At 33.8% G+C, this 21411-nt stretch overlaps 2 protein-coding genes across 13 annotated transcripts in view; one reads left to right on the top strand and one right to left on the bottom strand.

Annotated features, from left to right (window-relative positions):
- LOC105320779 (band 7 protein AGAP004871) overlaps window positions 1–21411 on the bottom strand; it is a 37233-nt gene that overhangs the window by 12165 nt on the left and 3657 nt on the right. For 4 of the 7 annotated variants that reach the window (XM_066075259.1, XM_066075260.1, XM_066075258.1 and 1 more), the window contains exons 2-7: window positions 15588–15768; window positions 12772–12839; window positions 10899–10995; window positions 5985–6394; window positions 5303–5359; window positions 3821–3949 (exon numbers count right to left, since the gene is read on the bottom strand). In XM_066075259.1, the coding sequence (XP_065931331.1) occupies window positions 3821–3949; window positions 5303–5359; window positions 5985–6347 (549 nt within the window). In that variant the 5' untranslated portion in view covers window positions 6348–6394; window positions 10899–10995; window positions 12772–12839; window positions 15588–15768. Of the gene's footprint in view, window positions 1–3820; window positions 3950–5302; window positions 5360–5984; window positions 6395–6678; window positions 6816–9060; window positions 9205–10898; window positions 10996–12771; window positions 12840–15587; window positions 15769–21411 lie in introns of those variants that run through there. The other 3 variants (XM_066075261.1, XM_034448229.2, XM_066075263.1) reach the window with 3 other exon arrangements.
- On the top strand, window positions 828–20707 carry LOC105320778 (band 7 protein AAEL010189). 6 transcript variants are annotated; one of them, XM_011418843.4, is made up of 8 exons: window positions 828–963; window positions 9110–9234; window positions 11529–11601; window positions 13561–13643; window positions 15179–15382; window positions 17764–17819; window positions 18575–18653; window positions 18865–20707. In XM_011418843.4, the coding sequence occupies exons 1-8, from the start codon at window positions 921–923 to the stop codon at window positions 19060–19062; spliced, it is 861 nt and encodes a 286-aa protein (XP_011417145.3). In that variant the 5' UTR covers window positions 828–920; the 3' UTR covers window positions 19063–20707. The 6 variants fall into 6 exon arrangements, with proteins under 6 accessions (XP_011417145.3, XP_065931341.1, XP_065931340.1 ...); XM_066075268.1 differs by lacking the exon at window positions 828–963 and adding an exon at window positions 1438–1462; XM_011418840.4 differs by lacking the exons at window positions 828–963; window positions 17764–17819 and adding exons at window positions 2361–2514; window positions 16059–16114.

The following is a 21411-nucleotide window of genomic DNA, read 5'->3' as shown; positions in this document are numbered from 1 at the left end:
ATTGGAGCTTGGATGCAATTATCGGTAATTATTTCATGACCTTTGACCTTATATACTATTAGGTATATGGTATATTGCAGACGCTTACCTAACATTATCACTCAACTATCTTTTCCAAGATCTCAAATCTTACCTCCTATTAAGAATGACTCTAACATCTGCCAGTGTATAAAATATTATCCTTCCTTAGTTGTAAAAAGACCAAATTTTCTTCAGCAAGAAATCAATAACTCTAGTACCTAGTAACTCTCTGTTAATGCTCACTGGCTATATTCTTTGGTTTGTAAGAATCTAACTGTTCTCATGTGTTCTCAATGCTTTGCAGGTTTTGTGCTCACTTATGATTCAGCCGACCGGTTCACAGTCAGTGTTTTGAAAACTAAACCACCAGCCTGCAATAATTCTAGTAGGTTTGTATCTTTGCCATTCAAAGTGCTTATACTAAAGAATGTCATAACTTTCATCTTGTTGCGAATGAGTTATAGCAAGCCCACACACTTTGACAGGGAAACATTCATTTTCATTGCATAACAGGAGAATAAAGGGGAGAGATAATAGGATAGAAGCAAAAATATCATTGACGATTTTAAAGAAATATTGATCAAATTTTTGTTCTCGATACTGCTATTTATCAGTGAATGTGAAAGTCATAAAATTAAAACAGCATTAAATAACGGCATATGTATTATTTACTACTTTATAAATTCAGTTTAAGGTACAAATTTGTATACAGCAGAACAAATTGTCCCTGCTCATGATCCAGCAATGCTTAATATTTCAGGATAACATCTGATGACAATGTTGATATTCTGATGTCAGCTAACGTGTGTCTGGGAATATAAGGACTTATTTAGAACTAAAGGCCTGCCATTATCACGGTGTATGCCTGGATGAGACATCATTGATATACCCAAATAAAAATGGTGGGGAGAGAGTTTAGACTGGTGGCTAGCAATGAAGAAGGTAAGCTAAGAACCTGAGGCAGGTAGGTGATAATCATAATATATTGTGTACCATTAAGATTGAAATTAATGAATGGTGATATTAGACCCAATCAACTGAAAATAGATCCGTGAAAAGAGAAGTAGTCCTTGATATACAGTATGTCTAAAGCAATATTGTAGCTCTTGGTGCATCTTGTTTGTCTGGTAAAGTGTGATTTGGCACTGCCAGTTAGTTTGTTGAGACTACCGTTAATCCATCAATTAGGGAAATACCACTTCTGTTTGATGTGGATCTGAATGAAGAGCCATTTTGTGGCAGTTCCAATGTATATGAATGTAAGGATAATCATGTTTTGATATTGCTGTGCAGCTTAATGGAATTATGTAGCTCTGATTTCTTTATAGTGCATACTTTTTCTGGGATAGGATTATAATCGTTATTTCATTGTTTGTTTTGTTTTTTTGCTAATAATAACTGCTATTTACAAGAAATTAGAAATTACACAGAATGTGTGCAGGTAAGTAAAATATGGATCTCAGTACTAAAGCAAGAGAGAGAGAGAGAGAGAGAGAGAGAAATTTTACTGGTACATGTATTACCATTTCTTTTCTTTTTTTGTGAAACTCATCTAATTTTTATGCTAAAAGACTTAATCAAAAATCTTCTTTGTTTCTTTTATCTTATGGGAACATGTTACAAAAGATCAAGTTTATTTACCTGTTAAACATTTGAACATGTAGTAGATTGATGAAAATCTATGAAATCAATATTAATTCAAAGTGCAAACTTAAGGTACTTTTCAAAAATGCATTGCAGATAAGTTTGAATTTCACCTTGTGTTCTTTCAGTGAAGATTCATCAGAGCCATTCAATTTTCAACACTGTTTTTATATATAAGGAATAAGGAATCATTCTTTGAGTATTATGAGGTGATAATTTCGGTCAGGGCATGATCAAATCCAATAAAGCTCAAACAGTGAAAGGGCTTTATGATAGATTTGATCACACCCCAACCGAAATTATCATCTCATAATATTCAAAGAATGATTCCTTATCATTTATATTTATAAAATTTTAAGCCATCGTACGATTATATATTTAAATCTTAATAAGCAAATCCCGCTGGCGCCTCGATTTGGCGTCATTTGTATTATGGGTTATATAGTACAAAATCGATACGTAGTGTAATCACAGCTGGCAAAGACACTGGAAAATGTAAATATAATGTATTGAAAACTGTGAGATACTCAATGACTTAGATAATCTCACTGACACAGATAATTAAAATTATTAAAGTACCGGTATGTCACTTAACTTGCTTATCTATTATATGTTTGATCATGTGCTTGTTATCAGATAGATGAAAAGTAGACTATCAAATAAGTGGGAATTTCCCATATGTATGTATACATCCCATATATAGTATACGGAAAAAAGAAACTTGTGATTTTGAATCAGCTGATTAGAATTAATTCAATGACCTAATGGCCTCCTCCACAGGAGAAAAGCAAGTTTCGTCTCAAAAATATGGACGTTTTGGGAATGAGAATCTGATTATGAGCTCAAGGGGTAATTATAACATGATGCATGCATTTGAATTGTCCAGTTCATATATGTGAGAGTACATAAACATGCATGTACCTATAATTCATGTATGTATTTGCTGGGGGGGGGGGGACATAATGGGGATCATGATTTCTAACTCTGTTTTTAATTTAGGTCTCCTGAATTAGTATAATATCACTGATATCTATCAACACTTTTAACAACTGTAACGGGATGGGAGAAATGATGACGGACCAGACCGGGATTCGAACCCGGGCCCCCTGAATCTCTAGTCAGGTGCTCTACCAACTGAGCTATCTGGCGCCGGTATTCCAACCCGTCTGACCGTCACACAACATTTTAATTTCTTAAATCTAAAATACTGTTTCAATTTGAGTGAAACATATGTAGGATAATAAGGGGGTACCTAAATTTGAATTTGATGCAAAACTGTGACAATTTGTGCATTTTTTAAAAATATTCTTAATTATGACTCTAAGGCATCTTGCAAAGATACCATTGTTATGAGGTACATATATACTGGATTTCACTGACAAAAACATTGGAGGAAGTACCTCTGATCATAGATACAAGACTTGTCCTGTAAGATATCGATATACAGACATACAAAATATCAACTCAATATACAGACACATACAAAAAATCAACTCAATATACAGACACATACAAGAAAATCAGCTTAATATGTGCATGGCAAAAAATGTCCATAAAATGGTGAATGAATAGTCCAAGGGCAATAACTTTGATGAAAATTGAAACTTGATTTGCTAGTCACCAATAAAAAAAAATCTGCCTTGTTACTAGAAACATAAGTAATTACAGACAAAGTCTAAAAAACTAATTAATAGATTAAGGGACAGAATGAGTATTTAAAGGAGTGCAAAATAAAATATGAATTAGTCCATTAAAATTTGGGTAGGCTTATATGATCATTCAAGCTATATATGTTTGCAGGGGTTTTTTTTGTACAGAAAACTATTTGTAATCTTAAAGCATATGATTGCGCCTTAACTTTTTCAATCAGTATCTTTTATGCATCATAGTTATGTAAATGTTCATTGTTTTTATGATTGTGAATTATTTCAGCAGCATAGACTTAAGAATCTCTCAAGTTTGATATCTTCACCATTACATGTCTCTACTAGAGAAATATCTCTCATTTTGAGAGAACTATAATATATGGTATCTATCTACTTCTCTGTATGATTTCATTTCATCAAGAGATTGATGTGATAATAATGAACATTATGAAATTCTTTGATTATCAATCTCATAAAAGAGAATGACCTAATATAAGGGGGTGACATACCCATGACATTTTAATCCTCTGTTCCTCCTCTTTCCTACGACCCAGATCTATGGGAGCAATGATAGGGTCATCTTCCCTCGTTCCAAGGGCATGGTCAGTCTTCACCGCTGCTAGTTCGAATTCCTCCTCCTTCAAAAATAAAAATAATATTCAATTTTTTAAAGTATGATGGTAATAAATAATTTTTTTTAAAATGAGATTCTATATACTCCAAGTATATATAAGCATAAACTTGATAGCAAAATTTGAGAGAAGAGATCATTACCAAAATTTATACAATGTGCAGTACATCAGATGGAAAGTGTTTCACAATTTTAATATTTTCAATACAACTGAGTGATGTTTTTTAAAACTTCATTCTGTTCTGCAAATGCTTTCAATGTGGTATTTTCATTTCATCTGAAACATTCTCAAATCTTCAATTCTTTTCATGACATTAAAAAAGTAACACATTGTAGCTCTGCCAATTAAGTACCAGAAAGTGTATAAAAACTTAATAAGGTAAACACAATGAAAATTTGGGTTTCTGTTTCCAAAAAAAGATGAGGAAAATGATGCAGTTTAAAAAATGTTTCTTAGATGACCCACAGTCTCTCATAAAAATATACGTTTTTAACCTCTACATTAAATACTGATAATCATAAGGTACCTTAATTTGAATATAAGAACCAGAGAGACGGTGACCATTACAAAAGACCTGCATTAAGCAAGGAGCTTTAGGATGAAATTAAGTAACTTATAAAGAACCAACTTGAACTTCACCTTTGGCATAGGTCACATTCCCTTTACCTTCACACATATGCTGACTTGGATTGTATTATAAACCAGGTAATAGTACTTAAAAAAAAAGGAGATGGAAAATACACTGCTTAAACAGGCTCATTTTGCATTGTTATGGGATGTTAGAAATAATGACAGACAAGACCAAGGTTCAAACCCAGAGCCCCTGAATATTCTAGTCAGGTGCTCTACCAACTGAGCTATCTGGCAGCGGTATTCAATCCAGTCTGACCATCACATTCCTCCCCCCTTGAAGATCTTCACCCTCAAAGATCACCCCAGGCCCTTCCCTTGGCAGGAGTTCACTTGTCAGTTCCAGGGGTTGGTTGGGGCAACAAATGTAATGGGATGGGAGAAATAATAATGGACCAGACTGGGATTCGAATCCGACCCCTTGAATCTCTAGCCTGGTGCTCTACCAACTGAGCTATATGGCACTGGTATTTGATCTAGTTTGACCATCACAACATGAAGTAAGAGCCAGATTGGTGTCGGCCAACAAGCATGTAATATTCTATGGACAAAGATTTGATACAGAAACTGGATATGATGCTGACCTTGGATCCAGAAACTCTGTTCATGGCTACAGTACACTATTCCAATGAGCATTGCTTGAGTGATACTCTTTTGACCCAATTTGTAAAGGGGTAAAAAGTAATAAAAGAAGAAAAAATATGTGAATAGAATGAAGACCAAACTCACATTTAAATTTGACTCAGGTTCACCTGTTTCATCTCTTTTCCTCCTCTTCTTCTTCTTCTGAAGAATATAACAATTTAAGATATTGGTTGTGGTTCTGGAAACACTTAAATTTAACCAATCAATCAAACTTTTCACATTGCAAATGAAATTGTTTTGCCTCGGACTAGAATGTCTCGACGTCATTGGATGAATAGCGTCATGTGATTGCCTTATAAATTTCTTTACACGGCGAGCGTCAAAATTTATATGGCAACATGGCGGATGTAATGTTATTTAAGCTGATTTTTTACACAAATGTTCAACCATACCTTTGATTTTTAAGCCCCAAAATATTTAGAGTGACCCCCCTTTGCCCGTGACGTAATATTATGATCCTACAATATGGTATCCAGATTTGGACAGACGACTAGTACTGATGAGGAAGGTAAAAAATTAGAGAATTAAGCTATAAATTTTAATGTTATGTATTCATCTTTTGTTTACATATAAAACTTTAGGTCCTCTACAAAACAAAACACTTATTAGGTTTGTTACTGACTGTTTAAAGACATTTGTGGGATCAGTAAAGTCCATAGAAGGCTCGGCTCCGCCTCGCCTTCTATGGACTTTACCGGCCCCACAAACTTCTGTACACAGTCAGTAACAAACCTAATAAGTATATAATAATGTAAGCATTGAATACCTTGGTTTTGCTTTTCTTTTTGGATTTTGAGTTTTCTTCAAGAGATGCACTGACTTCATCGGTGGCGCTAGCATCTCTTGTCTCAGTGACATAATCCATGTTTGTGTCATCCTTTCTCACTGTGTCTCCATCAGTGTCGTCTGCTGTTAACTTGACACTGTCGTCTGCTCCTGACTTTGTATCAGGCTCTGACTTGACACTGTCGTCTGCTTGTCTGGATTCATTGTCTTGGGCTGTGTCTATCAGTCTGTCATGACTCACTGCCACATCATTGTCTTGAGAGAAACCTGTGTCTCCATTTTGTGAATCAGACTGGAGATATCCAGAGTCAAGAGTAGGTTGTATGGAGTCATTCTCATCCATTTCAAACTATCTATTCTCCTTCAGACGTTCCCATGCTGGAACATTTTCTGAAATACATATATAATTGTTAATACAGGGATTAAATTATTTAAAACTAAGCTGAGAAAGTTTTAATCTACACTCCAGTGTAAAGTGTAATTCCTTGTAATATTCAGGAAAATGAATTATTCTATACCCCCCTCCCCCCATAGACAGAATCTGAATGTTGTTGAAACAGTTCAACTTGAAAAGTTAATCATGCAAGTACATGTACAGTAAATATTCATCTTTTCAAAATAAACTGAGTGAAAATGGTCTGCTACTACAGAACCATGTATGAAATTAAACTTACCAGATGTCACTGCACCATACTAACAGTATGTTGAATTATTTTGGTCAGTTAAAAACTTCAACTCTTAAATGTCAAAACACAGACAATTCCTTATAATCTCTAAGCAATGGAAAAATGTATATATAATCCAAACATTTAAAGGTTCTCTCTGGTTCACCTGTGTTGCCTTGATCGGAAATTATATAGGATATAAAATTCACCTGCGACTTTTAAACGTTTGATGATTTATCAATACATGGAGTGTTAAAACAACTTTGATTAAATTTTGGGCAATATATAGGATGCATTTACTGTGAATTAATCTCAAAAAGCAAAAAATAATACATGCGTCATGTCATCTAGAATACATATTATGTTAGGTTTTCTTCATTCAGTGCATTGAACAAAGGTACTTTTAAATGTATTACTTATATAAGGAATAAGGCATCATTCTTTGAGTATTATGAGGTGATAATTTTGGTCGGGGTGTGATCAAATCCAAGAAAGCCCAAATGGCCATTAACAGTCACCTGAGTGTAATTAATTCAAACCTGTGAAGGATCCATAAATGTGCATTTTAAATTATTACGTGGTAATACCAGAATCTAACTGGTTACAATTAATTTAGAATCTTCATCTCCACTCCTGGACATCTAGCTACCATGTAAACTGTGCTGCAGGTCTTCCAACTCAAAAACTGCATGCATATGATGATGTGAAAAAATTGTATCAAGGAAGATAACTCTTACATGTAAGAACTTATACAATACTGGCTATAAGGGATTTGCCCACATGACCCACCCATTTCTATATCTCCATAAAAGCTAAATAATGATTCTTTCTTCTTTTAGATAAAACTAGACTTTGACCCTCTCATGCATGGGTTGACATTGCATATGATAACGGGCATTTACAAAATAGATACATCGATCCAAACACCGTACAATGTATATTGTCGACATTTGCATAACCAAACTAATAATTGTCAAATCCAAAAAATTCCGATGATTTCCAGAATTTTATTAGGGATTTTCGTTGATTATTAATTAACGAAGCTTGATTGAGAAAAAATAAAAACAAATTGGTAATCTTCAAGTACCAATGATGTTTAAAATATATAAAACAAAAGACAGCACTCTTCCGATTTATCGTACGTTATTAAAGCCGAAAAATTCGAGTCTATTATTATAATATAGTAGTATAGATATCAACATCGTATTCATTTATTTTTCTAAAAGTATGCAAATTCAAAGCTAATGTACATATATATATACCAGCACCATTAATTTTATCAATTTCTTTCTATGTACATGTAGGACACAGAATTATTTAAGGAATACATACGTGCATGATCAGAACTAAATTAATAAAGCACTGTCCAGTTAATTGATGATGAGAGGGCAAAACAAGCTTCAACTGAGGAGCAGGATATATGGATGGATGGTTAAAATTACCGTACATAGGGTTGAGAAATCAGTGGAGCAAAGGTGTGATGCTACTGCATCAATTCTCACTAATGGATGCCTATAATGGATGGTTTAGGTGATTTTATCACCATTAATCAACTCATGTCTCTGTCCCTTGAGTTTTGAATAAAATTGATCTTTCATATAGGAAGACTCAGACTGATTTCCATTTTTCATGCAAGTTAGTTATTGACAGTTGAGGTTAAAGTCCCAAAGTAAATATTCCAGGAAAGTTGCCATTACAAACTTGGGCAAAACCTGAGTGGATGATGGTGAAAAACCTGAGTGGCTAATGACGGGAATCTAAGGAGAGAGAACTAATTGTGATCCCCCATATCCCAAGCTAATGTTCTCTGCAAGCTCTCTGTCTCTGCATGAACCAGCAGCTGTAGTCATAGAGGGAGAGAAAAGCAAGTTATCTTTGCTGTTTCATTACATCATGCTATGGGTTGGTTTTGATTAAATCTATCACATCGTAACAAGAGGCTGTGTTATATAGAGTGTGTCCTCCCTGATATAGGGTATTGATCCGTGATCTAATTTAAGTGATTCAGAATTCTTAGAAAGCATGGGAGAACCAAACCAACAAGCAACATCTTTGGATTATGCCAAAGACTGTAAGTTTCTGTAAATTTCTCATGTTTACTTTGTGTTTTAAGGAGTGATGTACTGTAGATTATACATACAATTACCGGTAATATGAATATGTTGCAGTAGGAAATGATTGGAGACTAGAGTGTTTAGAAGATATGATCCAATCTTTACAATATTTCATGTTTCATTATATCTAGCATAATATATGTATTGTGAATGATTGTACATACAAAAGAACATTCTGTTATCTGAGGACATGTGCATATGCACATGCTGTGTATTTACTTTGAAGACTGCTTTAAGTACGCATTATGTAATAAGATTCCCTTTGATTCATTTATACCATTGTGTGATTTCCTGTGATTTATCTGGTATGTGTGACTTCTATTCAGGTGCCAATGATGACTCTAACCCCCGGGATGGCGGGGACGTGGGGTGTTGTGGGTACATTCTGTGGTTCCTGTCCCTAGTGGTTATAGCTCTGACTTTCCCATTCTCACTCTGCCTGTGTATTAAGGTAATCTATATTGATATTTGATCTTTATCATAGATTGTTTTAGCATCCTGCTGGTATGAATATTCATTGCAATATATAGCAGCATGACTTAATTGATCATAAGGGCTCTAAAATCAATCATTATATAATACCTATTAGCCTGTAATTTGAACATAATGTTCTTCTCTGGACTAGTTAATAATAGGGTAAAGACATTTTATATTTATTTTATTTACATATAACAGAAACTAGAAATTGGACATAATTATTCTATACATGTATATAGAACCATTTTAACAAGACCTTGGATTTTCAGTTGGATGTAGCTATCTATTTCTTGCGTCAAAACAAGTTAAAAATGACCGGTTTCAAGCAAAATATACACCGATTGCGTAGTCTTAGCTCAAAAGCCAGACAAATCTTGTTGATTTCAAAAGAGCCAGGGCTGAGTGGCCAGCAGTGAAATAGACAGGCCTACGTCACAGTGCTGTTTGACACAACTACCAACAGTCCAAGCTCTTGTTAAAATGGTTCATTATACCTGATATTCATATATTTTTCAAACTAATCTTCAATATATGTATTTGAATTAACATACTGTATTTGAGGTTGATTATACATAATAGAGTATCAAATCCAGACAAGTGAATTGTTTTGACAGATTTTTCCTCTGTTGTGTTTGTTATACATGTACCAAAATAATTCATTTTGGCTTGAGGCATCACATTTATCTTTTGATCATTGCATCAACCAATCATCAGTTTGGAGGAATATAAAGCTATTCCAGACAGACATGTACCCATCCCAAGATCACTGGATATTTTTTAATGGTTGCATCATTTTGTTTTTCTTAAGCGTTATGATGCCAAAAGTAAAATTTTTGTAGAATGTAAACATCTTGCAGATTCTTTTTTTTTTTTTTTAAACAGCTAGCTGCTGTATGTTGTTTGAAGGCTAAAGTTATATTGTTTTCCTGTAAACAAAATGGTTTCCACCACATGTTTCTGTCATTGCATGTTTTTGTTGTCATCATTGTTGTCCATAGCATTAATGTTTTGCATTTTTATCTCCGAAACAACTGTGACATTTTAATCAATCATGCAGACTATTACACTAGAAATGCTTGGAAAAGGACTCATATTTAGGAATACGTCTATTTCTGAGTGGTGAAATGATTTGATAATGAAAAAAGTATAATGTCCAAGGTGTTGCAAAATGGAGAACTGGAGAATTTAGTCTGCTTAGATAAGTGCAGGAGTTTGGATGGCTTAATTTCTCTTGAACAGAGCATTACAAACACAGTATAGTTTATATATATAAACTTAAAAATCCACTCATTTTTTCCTCCTAAATTGATATCAACTCAACATATGCTATGTTAATGGATACCACTAAACCTTACATTTGGACAAGGCATATTTATTTAGGTTTTATGAATTTCACAGGCTTTAATGAATATCAGACAGGATTCATATAATAGCTATCACATCTCAGTATATGATTTTTCAAGCATAATTTTTTTGGTGGGATGATCACGGCTCTCATGGCAGCTAATTGTTCAATGCTTAGATACCAAAAAACGCATCTGCAATTAACCTACCCTAACTCAATTAGTCTGGCATCCCTGAATGCACTGTGTGCAGGTAACACTCATAGCATCCCCCTTAATGCAACAAAGACTTTACCTCGTACACAGGACAGACACCCTGTTGTTAAGTGCTCATCAAAATTTTGCTCTGAAGCCCTGAGCTCCATCAAATATTTCCATTATCCTTTGGCTGCCTGAAAAGATATATTTGATGTTTTAATGAATTGAAAAATGACCAGTGTTAAGGTGGAATAACACACCTGGAAAAAGTCACTCAAATTTACAGGAAATTTTTTGATTATGAAAGAAATAATGATAAATAAACTGTACAAATGTCAAATAAGCGAAAAATTTGCAGTTTGGGGATAAAAAATGAATATCTAAAATAATTATTCCAGTTTAACAACAAAAGCCCTGCGAGATTCGAACTCGGGATATACGGATCACTAGTCCGACACGTTATCCACTCGGCTATGAACTGTGTTACATGTCTCAGTCCATAAAATCCTTTTAATAAAACGAAATGTTGTTTCGATCAGCGGTCAGCCATTTTGTGATGATGTGTTTTTCTACCTTAAAAGTTAATCAATTTGATTGCTAATAACTGCTTATTTTTGCAAGTGTATACATGTATATATATTACATTAAATATCAATTCTATTTATACTTTTTCATACTAATTAACTTTTTATGAAAAATATTTTTTTATCCTTCTTTACCATTTTAGGTAGTCCAAGAGTATGAGAGAGCAGTTATATTTAGACTGGGTCGACTAATTGCAGGAGGTGCCAAAGGACCAGGTCAGTCAATAAACCAACAGTGACCATTAACCGCAGTACAGTAAAACATGCTTATGACAAAGTGCCAGGGAACGGAGATTTTCCTTCGCTATAAGCATAATTCATTATATTCGTCAAGTTTACAACATGTTATTAAGTCATGGGGAATGAAAATTACTTTTCAGTAAGCATTAATTTATTATAAGTGTGTTTGCTATAACTGTGTTTTACTATTAAGGAATTGTTTTGTGCTATTGAAAACGTTGATTGTTAAAGAGCACGGATCATATAAATAATGATCTGTAGCCCTTGACACAAAAAATTTTTACTCAAGACAAAAATTAAACTTAAAAGTTTTTGTGAAAAGGACTACTGATTATGGTGTTCCAATGGGGCCACTTCGACCTTCGCACTTTCGCCTTTAGGTCGAGGAGCGAGAGTGCGAAGTTGCGACGGCTAAAGTGCGACGGCAAATGCGCAAAAGTGCAAAGATGCGAGGGCGAAGTTGCGAAGGCGAAAGTGAGAAGTTGCAAAGGTGAAGAAGAGATACTAATATCGCTCCTTCGCTATCGCAACTTCGCACTCTCACCTTCGCATCTTCGCGCTTTCGCCTTCGCCTTTTTAAAATTGTGGAGCTCTCTATCGTTTAGCTGTATAAAAGGACATTAGAGGCAGACGATGAACTTTTTAGAATTTATTTTCAACAGCCTGCGCAGATCCATAACTTTTCCGGAGGGGGGGGGGGGTGTGTCAAGGATAATTATATTTGTTGGGAGGTTGGGGGTGGGTTCTGAGACATATTTTGGAGATTTTATTACCGTATATAAAATTAATAAAATTAAATTTTCTGGGGGTTGGGATCCGGACCCTCTCTCCCGCTTTACTGCATGTGTGAAGTTAATAATATTGAATTTTCCGGGGGGGGGGGATCTCCCCCTCTAGATCCATACATGAGGAAGAAGTGTCGCTTAATGAAATTAGAATGTAGAAGGTAGTGATCATTGCAGAAAAAATTTACATAACCCGCTAACGCTGGTTATGTATATTTCTGCAATGTTACTACCTTCATATCCCAAATGAATCACCAAAGAAAGCATTTCTCTCCCCTTCCTAGCTTTATTCAGGCAGGGTGTATAGTCTTTGTTTCCATTCATTACTTCTTTGCTAAAATATGATTTCTCTCCTTGTTACCCTATCTGGTTTTCTGTCAATGAATGCTGTCTGTCCATCCATCCATCTCTGTCTCTGTCTGTATGTCTCTGTAATATATTTTGTCAGATATCAAGATCATAATAAATCTACAAATATTCCTGGTCCAAAGAATCTTTCCTTTCCAATAAGGCACTTTGAGATGGGAGAAGAGAGAGAGAGAAAGGGGGAGGGGGTAGGAGAGTCTTCATAAACAGATTCTTTTAAAATTTATCATTAATCATAGAATAAATTTAGAATTGGTAAACACCTGAAACAATGCTATAGAACTTTTTTAACAAGACCTTGGACTTTAAATAGGAGGTAACTATTTCTTGCATCTAACCAAGTTAAAAATGAACTGCATGGTTTCGAGCGAAATGTACAGATTGCTAGCTAGTTTTAGCTCAAAAGCAAAACAAATCTTGTTGATTTCAAAGAGAATTGCTGAGTGCCAAGCAATCAAATAACCAGCTAGGCCTACGTCACATTGCTGTTTGACATAACTACCCAAAGACCAAGCTCTTGTTAATATGGTTCTAAAGAACGATTTGGCAATATTCCATTTGGACTATAGCAATAATGAACAAAATGATTTACTCTCTCTCTCTCTCTCTCTCTCTCTCTCTCTCTCTCTCTCTCTCTCTCTCTCTCTTCTGTGAATACAGAGAGGGATCATGGCATGAATTCTGTAAGATTTGCCATATCTTAAATTGTTGTTGATCATTAAGAAAAGCTGATACATCAAACAAAGACCAGTGAAAGCTGATTAGTATTACATATAATTTGCAGGTCTTTTTTTCATCATCCCTTGCATTGACTCTTATACAAAAGTTGATATCAGAACCGTCTCCTTTGATGTTCCCCCTCAAGAGGTAAGTTCCCAGTTTACCATTGTAATATTCGATATTAATTTAATACATTATATTTAGTTGACATTTCCACATGAGAATTACATGCTTTTTCCAGAATAAACCATTGAGTAATAATTGAAAAGGACTCAAAACAAAAACAGACTAAAAACTTTTTGCTACAATAAATGATCTATGATGCAATTAACTAAATGACAATTTTATCATCTTCTAAATCAAAGAGGTTATATCTCCATCCTAGAAATAAAAGAGCGAGCTGCTTGAATTGCCTTTATGTTTGCTAGCTGTTGGTGTTTTAGCAGTTTTTGGAGATACCAGCAATATCGATTGCAGCTCCGTACCAAGAGAATTATTGTAAACAGACTTCGTAATTCGAAATATCTTGTTTGTGTTAGAGATGATAGCTTGCAGAAAATAGGGCATGAAATCTTTAAAAAATATTTTTCGATTTTTTGTTTTGTCTTAAAGAGAGCTAGAAAGAAGATATATCACCTTGATTATTAACAAAATAAATAGATTTATTCAACTGACTCAGTAATTGATAATGACCATTTTTTTATATTGCTAATCATCACACTGTGACTTAACTATCTATTAAACAGACAAATAGTTTGTGTTGAACTTCTGCACGAATTCAAAGTTCATTGTGTTCATAACTTAATTCTACGTGACAGGGAGATATGCATCAAATACTGGTGTCATATTCAGGAATCAAGATAATTTTTCATATTGACACTGAGGACCCAAAAACTATGCTATGAAATATGCTCAGAGGAATCAAGGTTTACTGCATTTTCAACAATTCCCTTCATGGATATAATGAATTTACATAGTGAACAAAATTTGTGAATTATTTATATATATTTACATCTACCGAGTATAATTCCCTGTATTTCTAACAGAAAATTATAGTTAATTCATAGCTCTATAGAATAGCTGTGTAAACTGACAGGACTGAAATCTACACACCCATTCATCGGTCAAAATTTACAGTAACCTAAAAAAAATCACGGACTGCACGAAATAATCATGATGATGTCAGACTCAAATTCCCATAGGAGACAATTTGGCTGTTTCTTTTTGCTAACGTACTATTATGTATATGTTAAAGTAATTTAGTGAATTACTTACTTTTTACAATCAATTTATAAAAATTTCAAAGGAAAGATTTAAATAAATGTATAAACAATATAAAATGCTTTCTTTGATGATTCATGCGAGCTATGAAGGTAGCTATCATTGCAGAAAAAACTTACATAACCCACTTTCTGCCAAGTCGCCACCTTCATATTCCGCTTGAATCACCAAAGAAAGCATTCTGCAGAACATTACTTCATGACATAACTTATGATGCATTTATTTACCTAAAGGGATTATTTTCTCTTCTTTCTTTAATTTCTTTTATTTCTATTATTTTATTTCTTCTTTCTTTCCTGCCAAGTGACTTTTATACAATTGGATTATTTTATCTCTCTCTTTTTTTTTTTTTTTGTAATCGTGTGACTTTCATACGGTGTTACTGAAATCATGTTGTATAGGTCCTGACTAAAGACTCGGTAACAGTGGCGGTTGATGCGGTGGTGTATTACCGTGTCCAGAATGCTACAATGTCAATCACAAATGTGGAGGATTCCAACAGATCCACTCGGCTGCTTGCAGCTACCACACTCAGAAATGTTCTAGGGACCAAGAATCTCAGCGAGATTCTGTCAGAAAGAGAGACAATTAGTCACTACATGCAGGTAGGTAACCCTTTTTACACCCAGATACATGTATGTTATGCATATATATTGAAATATTAATATTTTAATTACGGATCCCCTGGTTTGATTACATGCAATTCAAAAGATTTTCTGATCAATATTGTCATTTCTGTCTGGTTTGAAATTCCCTGCAAACATGCATTAGGTAGTAAATTAGGCATAAGGATTTTACCAATTAATGTACCTGAAATTCACAGATCTTGCCAGACAGCCTAAAATTGCTGACATTTGTCTTCATTTTGTCACCAGGTTAAGAGGTGTGAATATCAGTCAATATATCAGGTCTCAATGGCTTAGTGGTTAGATCGTTGGGTACACAACAGGTCCTCATGGGTTTGAGTCCAGGAGACCTGACTTTTCATCATCTGTAACAGTTTTTTAAAAGGAATGAGCACTGCATGGCAAACAACAATCAATGTGGAGAGCTGGTTTATCACCATTTTGATTGTTAAACAGTCCCACGCAAAGAAAAGTCTTATAAAACATTTTAACCTAAATCTATTGCAACTCTGGTCAACCAACTGCCCTTATACTTACATTAATAATGTACATATTTAGAGGCTCTTGGGCCTTAAGTCTTCATTTTGATTGGAAATATATTTTTAAAAACTTACTAAATATGTTAAGAGAGTGTTGCAAACAATTCTGTTGACAGGGTAATTTAGATGAGTGTACGGATCCCTGGGGTATTCGAGTAGAGAGGGTAGAAATGTGAGTAAGACTCGAAGAAGTTTTCTCCCCCACCTTTACACACAGCATGCTGTGATGGTTGTTGTAATGTGACTTAGACTCTCCTTTCTAGATCCAATAGAGTACTTGAATGCTTGATCATAGTTTTGCATCAAATCTATATTAAACAACAATGCAAGCATGTGAAGTTGCTATGGAAGCACTATTTGGATTAGCATTTGCACAGTTACCACTTTATTTATTGTTCCTAATTTATCTAATTAATTTCCTGTATCAAAGTTACACATCTTGGAGTCTAATTATCAACAGATTTCTTATATCTTTATTCATTATTTTATCATGGATTATTAAACTCAACTAGTACCAATTTAAAAAAATTATTTAGATAGGATCAAGTTCATAGATAGCATTTAGACCTGGAACCGTAATGATATAGAGTAGGGAGGCCGAGGAATATTATAAATGGTGTTCATGCAGAGACAAATTTGCTATAATATATCTTTTTAGGCCCTTCAAAATCCGATAAAAACAGGATTTGCTTATAGGTGAATAAATCTGAATCAGCTACTATTTAAAATTAAATAAACTGTTATTTAGTTCAGAAAACTGTTATTTGGACTTCGTACATATTCGTTTATATTTTCCCCAAATCCATGTAGCTATAAATTCCCTATACAAGAAGCTTTATACTAATTATATATTAAGGATCACATGCTGAAATATAACTTAATTTTAAGGGGCAAAAAATGGCTACTCCAACAATTATGGCAATTAATACATGTAGTCAACAACAAAATACAACTTAGGGCAAGAGACCCGCGATATCACTGTACTCAAAATAAACTAAAAGTACCCTGTGAACATGAAAACCTCATGATTCTGAATTGAAAGCTTTTCTGATCACCTGTTGGTTCTGTACTTATATAGCATATATATTGTGTACTGTGGTGCACTAAAACTCTGAAGAAGTTAAATTTGCATTTTTCTGACCCTTCAAGTGGAAAGGAAGTACCAGTATGATATGTATAGATATCTTCAAATGTTTGCAACGTCTTAGAGAATTGAAATCTGTATTGCCTCTTGTAATACATGTATATAATCAAAGGCTACATTGATTCCATATACAATGTACATGTATTACATAAACCGGTACATATGGTATATAGGGTAGGAAATGATGACCAGGTCGGGTGAGCATAATGTGGCCTTACTGTAGAAAAAGTTCTTTGAATTTTTGATTCATAGATCAATTTATAGTATTTGACAATAGCTTAAGGAAATATAGTTAAATATGGTTACATTATAGGTTTTTCATAAACTTATACATGTATATGCAAGATTCAAATGATAGCCATAAATACTAGCACAGCCAAAAACAAACTTGAACAAAACAGAGAAAATGTACAACACCAAAAAAAAAAAGAACTAAAAAGTAATCCTGCAGTTACAAACATGCTATAAAGTAGCAAAACTTTGCAACTACAGAAAGGTTCAGACTGAGTGGACTCTGCAAGAAAACCAAAACTATTCAGCAATTGTCACACAAATTGATTGAACTCTATAAGAATTAATTTACCCCCCAAAAAACGATGAATTTCTCTCTATCCTTACTCTGCATGACCATGTTTGGTTTGACTTTGTGTTGGTACTTTCAACCTTTGTATCTGTAGAGTTCACTGGATGAGGGAACAGACCCCTGGGGGGTAAAATGTGAACGTGTCGAAATGTGAGTATGTATACAACTACCAATCATTTAATCAAGAAAGACAACTCTGTAAGAATATCATCCAGTTGCATTGGAGGAGTGTTCATTCTTTGAACAGTAATGGATTAAAAAGAAAATATATATTTTTTTTTAAATTTAACAAGAGTTAATTTTAACAACATATGATTTATTAATTTTCAAGTGTCTGTTAATATATCCCTAAAGAGAACACCTACTGGTAGATTTATCAAATATTTCAGTACCATAATTACTTTTTAAATGCATGCATGCATGCATGTTTATATTTAAAGTGAAATTATTACCAGGTATCCTAGAAACTGTTTTAATAATTCAGAGGTGCAATTTGATATTACTACATGTAAATGTGATCTGAGAATGCTTAATTTAACATGCAAACATTTACAATTGTATATCAATTTGTATAGTTACAAGAATTACAATGATTTATTCCAGGTAGCAAGAACACAAGATAGATATATAGCCATGCATGAACAATAATTATGTATATCTATGGCATTTGCTATTGATATGTCAATTTCTTATTATAAAGAAAACTTCTTTAAAAGAGAAATATCCCTTTCAGGTGTGTGATAGCTTGTCTTTTGAGGGACATCGATCAGCTTTATTTTGTCATATAGAAATTTAACCTTAAATGTGCATCTCTTCGGATGGTTGAATGATTAAGCTATGATAGTTCGAAAAAACCAGAGCACCTGCTATTGCTCTGTTTACATGACTTCTGTTTGTTATTACAGTAAAGATGTCCGGCTTCCAGTGCAGTTACAGAGAGCCATGGCTGCTGAGGCAGAGGCAGCCAGAGAGGCCAGGGCCAAGGTAAAACAAGTTTAATCAGATTGATGGAAAAAACAGCTTCAACTCACTTAAAAATATATTATTATTTCTGTTTACATTCAGTACAATAATTGTTTGATTATTATATAGTTGTGGGTCATTGAAATGTGTAAATACTGACATTTATGTACCGGTAAGATATCAGAGTAAGAGAACAGCTGTTATCATAAAAAAACTTTTCTGAATCTCCCAGGTTATTGCCGCAGAGGGAGAACAGAAGGCGTCTAGGTCACTGAAAGAAGCCGCTGAGGTCCTCACAGAGGCCCCCGCCGCTCTCCAGCTCCGATACCTACAGACCCTCAACACAATCTCCGCAGAGAAAAACTCGACCATCATATTCCCCCTGCCCATAGACTTGCTACAGTCTTTTATGTCTCGCAAGGAGAGCTAGACCAAGCTGTGACATCAATCATAATGTTATAAGTAACAATTTTTACAATACTACACATGTATTGCAAAATCAAATGCTGCAGTGTTAATTATTGGGACATTATGCATTGATATTTGTGGGTTTTTAATGCATCTTTGTATGTAAAAGACATGTGATGTTGAGAATATCTCACTCATCAAGATGCTGATAATCAAGACTATAAGACAATATCTCTTAGAATTATAAGATTTCATCTATAATCTTTGTTTTAAATATGCTGTGAAATTAAGCAGTCTGCAACCTTAGATGGCAAACAGCTGATTTTCAGATAGCTTTGATAGAAATTAACTGAGTAAATTGGGAAAAGAAATTTCCCTCAAAGGAGTGATGTATGTGCCTGACTTCCCTCCATAATATTGACAACTCTCTGGAATAGTCTGGTAATTAAAATGACTTGTACATCCACACAGGATGTGTATGTATGCGGTTCTCTATGTTTTTTATGTTGCATTACAACTGCAATATAAGAAAGTTGGTACATATGTATCTACAAGTTATAGTTATATAGGCACAATAGGATAGAAAAATGTCAAAAGTTCAGTTGCAAAGGGAAATTGCTTTCAGACATAAAGTATACATGTGTTATTGTGGTGCAATATACATGTGTAATGTATTTTAAAATTACTGTAATTGTTTTTATTTGTACAATTCATGCTAATATTTACTAGTAAAATTATTCATTCATAAAATAATTAAATATACCATAATAACAGAGCCATATTGCCCTAATATTGCCCTAATACATGTTCAATATATATACTTTAATAGCATTTTTGTATGCAAAGTACACATAATTTATTAGTATTCAATGTAGTATGTATGTTTATACTGCTGTATGCCATTCAAACACCATTTTCAACAGTTATATGTTAAAAAAGGTTATTATCACAATTGAGTTTACCAATCATATAGAAATATGGATAAAATTTTGTTAGCTTTTATGATGATAGTACATTATAGCTGTGCAAACAAAATTTTTGCTTTATAGAGCCATATTTTGTTTTGTATTTTTTTATAATCAACATGGTTGCACTTCGTTATTCCTGATAGGGATGTCAATTCATGCTATTTTTTTTACTGATGTAATTAACCTATTGATAGACTGGTATACCGACCTCAGAAATACTCCTGGTTAATAAGTTCAAATAAGAGGGGAAATGCAAGTACTTGGTAACGTTCATAATGAAATTTTCACATAATTAATTAAGTTCACTCAACAATCAAATTCTTTTGACAAGGCTGTCACTATTACTATAGTGACTACAGAAAAATTCCCTACAAGTCTCTACAGGATGTGTTAAATTATATATACCGGTACTGGTAAATGGATTTACAAATTGCACATTGTTCCTTTTAACCTATGTATAAAATTAAGAATATAAAATATTTCCTGTAATATAACCCTGAGCCATTGAGACAAGGAAAGAAATTTCATCTGCAGTTTAATGTAAGACCATTCTATCCTGTTTTTCTACATGCAACTACGTCTTATTTGATTTTGAAGTTTGACATTTTTGTTTTAAATTCTTCCCCTTTTTAGTATTGCAACATTCATAATGTATTGGTTTTGTTTTGAAGATCATTAAAAATGATAGACCAGCTTAAATGCTGTATGTTTTCATTTCAATGTCTTAAAGGACTTGTGAGTTTACAATACTCATTGTGAAGTAATGAACAGAAATAAATATACACAAATGCTACATATACATGCATGTACTGTACGTGTAGAACAAGACAAATTGTAGATATTTATCATAATACAGTTTTTGATTGACACATGTTTGGCCAGAGTTACATGTATTTCCCCATTTCCTGCCATGTTGAAGGTCTAGATTCTTTCTCTTAGTTTTAACATATCATTTTGATGCATTTAGCACAGAGTTTCTGACAAATAATATATATTTGGTAGGACTTGTAATAGCAATTTTGTGTAATGGGATTTGAGAAATATATAGTGATGGACTAGACTTTGATTCATCATCTGGGCCCCCTGAATCTCTAGTTAGGTGCTCTACTTACTTATATAGGTATCTGACAATGGCATTTGAACAGATCTGACCATCTTACCATCACATTTCTTCCCTCCCCTTAAATTATCATTACCCTGGAAGATCAAAAACCCAGGTTCTTTCCCCTTGCACTGAAAATTAATCTACTGTATTTGTTTCAGGGATTGGTAAACATAAAATAACTGTTATAAGCATCCTTAATTGTAACAATATTCATTGCAGTGTAATGGGAATCCCAAGAATCAAACCTGCATATGTACAATCTGATATGTAATATTCCTGACTCATGACAATGTGAATG

The sequence above is a fragment of the Magallana gigas genome, chromosome 2 (assembly GCF_963853765.1).
Source record: "Magallana gigas chromosome 2, xbMagGiga1.1, whole genome shotgun sequence".
NCBI classification, from domain to species: Eukaryota; Metazoa; Mollusca; class Bivalvia; order Ostreida; family Ostreidae; genus Magallana; species Magallana gigas.
This window is presented reverse-complemented; position numbering and strand designations above follow the sequence as displayed.